Genomic DNA, 4,008 nt, shown 5'->3' with positions numbered 1-4,008 from the left:
TCAGCAATGAGTTAATGCCGGACAGAATAAAGGCGTTCCAACCAGAGTTATTGCATCACAAAGCAAGAAGCAGAAGCAGAAGCAAGTGGATACATAATTACCAAAACGCATAAACATGAAATTATGTAGAAATTCCATCTTTCTGTATGCTCACTCTCACCTTCACCTTCACTTTCACTCACTACATCTCTCACTCTCTCTCTCTCTCCCCTATATATATATAAATTACACACGCACGCGCACACACATATATACATATAATCTTTAGTTTTGTGAATTGACAGAAACTGGTACGTCTAAAAAGCATTTTGTTTGGCATAATTATATTTGCTGCTGCATATTATAATATCTTTAGAGCAGAGAAAACCACCGAAAACATTAATACGTTACCAGTACTTTCCAAAATACATATGCCCAAGGTTCACTAATTATATAAGAATAATTAAAAAATTATATATGAAACCAGAAGTACATTAACAATGTGTTAACAATGATCACGTTAATTTCATCCCACTAAGACATGTACAATTGTCAAGATTTGTGCACTATAGCTGCAAAAAAGTGCTACAAGTGCATAAGTGCTATAACTGCTATAAGTGCAAAATAAAATGTCAAATTGCTGCATTATACTTCCTGTTTTACTATATTGTTCGATGTCAACATACACTCGTGACTCATACATAAGCCCATAGCAAGCAATTAATGTCAGGAACATAATATCAAATCATCCAGGTTTTTTTGATTTTTAACTAGTTGAAAAATAATCTTATCAGGTAAAAATTTGACGATACGTTTAGTCCCGTTCGTTCTTACTTTTAATGTAAAAAAAATGGCAACAAAAATTTTACAAATTTTACCATAGAAAATTAGTGACGTAGTCAATTTAAACAACAATTAATACGATTTAACAATATATGAATACCACTGAACAACAGTAACACATTTAGAGCAAACATAAGCATTATCATATAAAACATCTCTAGAGGCAAAGCTTTCTGTTAATACATGGACCACAGAACAATGAAAGTTGTTTTGGTTCATTCAGGCAAGCTAAAAATGGAAAACCTATATATCAAAGGTAGATGATAATGTGTTATTATCTACTCTTGCTATATATGCATACTCCCTGCAAGACCTTGTGGTGAACTTCGTCATAACAGCTAATATAGGTTAACCTCAACAGTTGTGCAGAATGCACAATGACCAATACATTGAGCAGAATGACCGTCAGCAAATCCATACAATAGTCATCTGTCCATTTAACCCCGTGTCAGACAAGATTATTTTTATCGTCAGCAAGTGCAGCCACTGGGATCCTTAATCTCCTGGTGAATTTTTTGGTCTCCATCTCCAACCGCTGTCACGCTAGGTAATCTTTCCCTCTGATTTGGGGCGTGTTTGTTTGGTCGGATCCACGGATCTCAATCAACTGCATGGATCGAACCCTAACCCAAACAAACGCAAACTCACTTTCAACGGTTCACATTTTGCTGTGACCTATCACGGGATGGTTCATAACAAAGAACAAGCTGCGATTGGCTGAGGAGCAGGCTGCCAGATCGGGTTCAGTGGATCGAGATCCGTGGATCCGACCAAACCAACACGCCCTTAATTGATATGTGCACATTTTCCCAACACCTGACATGATTCAGTTATATGACCTGCAGACATAATTCACCACTGCAGATCACAGGTCAATGTACATTTCAAAATCCATGGCAATGCAATGGGTTTGTTACACTAGAGACTGCATGTAGACAGGACCTGGCAGACTAGAAGACCCTTGTCACACAGGGCTAGAGAATAATAATCATGTCCAGTATCAAACAAACTGTAAAGTAGATAAAGACAAATTAAAGACATTCTGAGCTCAAACAGGTAGCGAAGCAAGTTTTAGAATACGACTAGAATGAACGTCGTCACGCCTAACAAGAGGGTTTGCGTATTTATTTTTTTTATCTATATTTACAATTTAATAATACTGCATTACAGACAAACAGATGCGTAATGCTAGTTTGAGACCCCAGTAATATATAGTTCACATTACGTTAAAGATAATGTGGGGGGCTAAACTAGAATTAAGCACAAACACTGAAACAGAAATAACTATCGACTGTTAATCGTTTACAAAATATCACGATGCTTCCGAGTCACTGCTTGCATCTGATGGTGTCATAGCTGTACTTTCATGCTGACTTCCGCTAGCGCTATAATTCACGACACTGTCTTCTACGTCCATTCGCGTAGACGATGTACTGTTGCGTTGTTCTCTTTGCGTAGAACTAGAGCTGGCACTGGTACTCGCACTGCTGGTTGACGGATAGTTTTCTTCCCCATCTTGATCCTCATGAATAACGTCGGCATTATCACTTTCACTGTCGTTGTTATTCTCAAAGTAACCACCAAGCGAATGCCGGGCGCGATTGATTTCTTCTGCTTGCGTTCCAGCGTAGTGGTGGTACATCATTTTTACACCAGTGATGACTGAAAGTTTTAATCTCAAGTTGTATCGAAATGCATTTTTCTTGCTCTTTACTGCTCTCTTATATAGTGTCTCTAGATCACGGATCTGCTGGTCCAAGACAATTATCTGTTGACAGGCTTTATCAAACTTCTGCTCTGCATCGTGCAGTCTTTCTAACTGTTCAATATCCATAATTTTAGAGTGATATTCGAAATTATACGAGAATAAATAAACAACAGAAATGCCACGGCCCTTTAAATGCGAAACAAGAAAACACGAAACAGAATGAGCTTTAACTGCGCGAAAGTTAACAATGCAACTAAATTAATAAAGCAAACAAAACAAGAAGCTGGTGCAAACCATTGCTAATAAAGACTGTGCGTACAAAATAGTCAGTACTATTAGCTGCCTATAAGTTTTTTGCGAGTAAAAATCTAGGTAAAATTAACACGATTGTGCAGCGTAATTGATTTTGTTTCAGCTTTTAGAGTAACTAGCCCACTAGAGGGCGCTCACGTAAGCAGCCGTATCTATTTTAGACTGGTTTCCTTTATAAACCAACGTTCTAGCTAACAAACTAACACGAGAGCGACCCAGTCTGTATCCTCCATGTTGATGTTTTCGAATTTTGCTGTTAGATGGGAACTAGCGCTCATGTAGACACTTAACTTGTCGTGGAGCCATCGACACAGAGCCTATCTACAGTAGAAGGACTTTTCGAAGCAATCATGGCAGACGTCATCAAAGACATATTCATGGCAGATTTTCTGTTTAATGGGGAATTAAATCCCACCAACCTCACTTCAAACATGGTGAGCTTCATAAGCGAAGTATTATATAATTTCCATAATTAAAAATATTATTGCAAGTAGTGTTACTGCCACTTCGTCGTGTAAACTCTACTGTACTGCTACTGTGTTAGTGTTAGCTGTTACAAATACAACGTTATTAAAAGGCAGTGGCTACGGGTACGCCAGGCGTATCTTAATGTATCGAGGCTACGGGTACGCCAGTCCATTGCGTTATTAAAACTGGATTTCTGGCTTTTTGAAGGATATATATCCAAATTGTCTGTGACTGTTAAGTTAACGGCAGCAGGTCAGATGTGGCAGCCGTCTCATCGGTTATACCCCAACCCAAGGTTATGTGCTTGGTCTATTGTTATTCTTATCCTTTACAAATGATTTGTTGGCCGAAACCGACTCTTCTTATTCAATTTGCCTCTTTGCTGATGACGCAGTTCTGTACCGCAACTCGCAGCTAGGGCCTGCATACCTCCCAACTCCCATTGGTTGATACAAATGTAGTTAATTTTTGTAATTAAATTTTAAGTAGTGTTAGGGTTAGGGTTAGGGTCACAATGCACCATAAAAGTTTTATTAAAACAGGAGTTTCAGGCACGTGATTTGTATCAACCAATGGGATTTGGTAGGTATGTGCAGGCCCTAGCTGCGAGTTGTACCGCACCATCTACCATCACCATAGGGTGATCAGTTAAAGGCATAATTCGACCATCGATTATGCAATTTTAACGAATGCTACAG

General features: G+C 38.5%; 2 protein-coding genes across 2 annotated transcripts in view; one reads left to right on the top strand and one right to left on the bottom strand.

The window, feature by feature from the left end:
• Nucleotides 1-815: 815 nt before the first annotated feature.
• Nucleotides 816-2,712, bottom strand: LOC106809991. The gene has a single exon (XM_014813243.1). The coding sequence runs from the start codon at nucleotides 2,654-2,656 to the stop codon at nucleotides 2,135-2,137; it is 522 nt and encodes a 173-aa protein (XP_014668729.1). The 5' UTR covers nucleotides 2,657-2,712; the 3' UTR covers nucleotides 816-2,134.
• Nucleotides 2,713-3,096: 384 nt separating this feature from the next.
• Nucleotides 3,097-4,008, top strand: part of LOC106809987 (patatin-like phospholipase domain-containing protein 7) — a 39,419-nt gene continuing 38,507 nt past the window's right edge. The window contains 1 exon segment of the mRNA XM_014813239.1: nucleotides 3,097-3,276. Coding sequence (XP_014668725.1) covers nucleotides 3,193-3,276 — 84 coding nt within the window. The 5' untranslated portion in view covers nucleotides 3,097-3,192.

Source organism: Priapulus caudatus, unplaced genomic scaffold (assembly GCF_000485595.1).
Source record: "Priapulus caudatus unplaced genomic scaffold, Priapulus_caudatus-5.0.1 Scaffold402, whole genome shotgun sequence".
NCBI classification, from domain to species: Eukaryota; Metazoa; Priapulida; class Priapulimorpha; order Priapulimorphida; family Priapulidae; genus Priapulus; species Priapulus caudatus.
This window is presented reverse-complemented; position numbering and strand designations above follow the sequence as displayed.

Bases quoted from the DNA above. Each gene is read 5' to 3' on its own strand.
- LOC106809991 (XM_014813243.1), bottom strand. From the start codon at position 2,656: ATGGATATTGAACAGTTAGAAAGACTGCACGATGCAGAGCAGAAGTTT.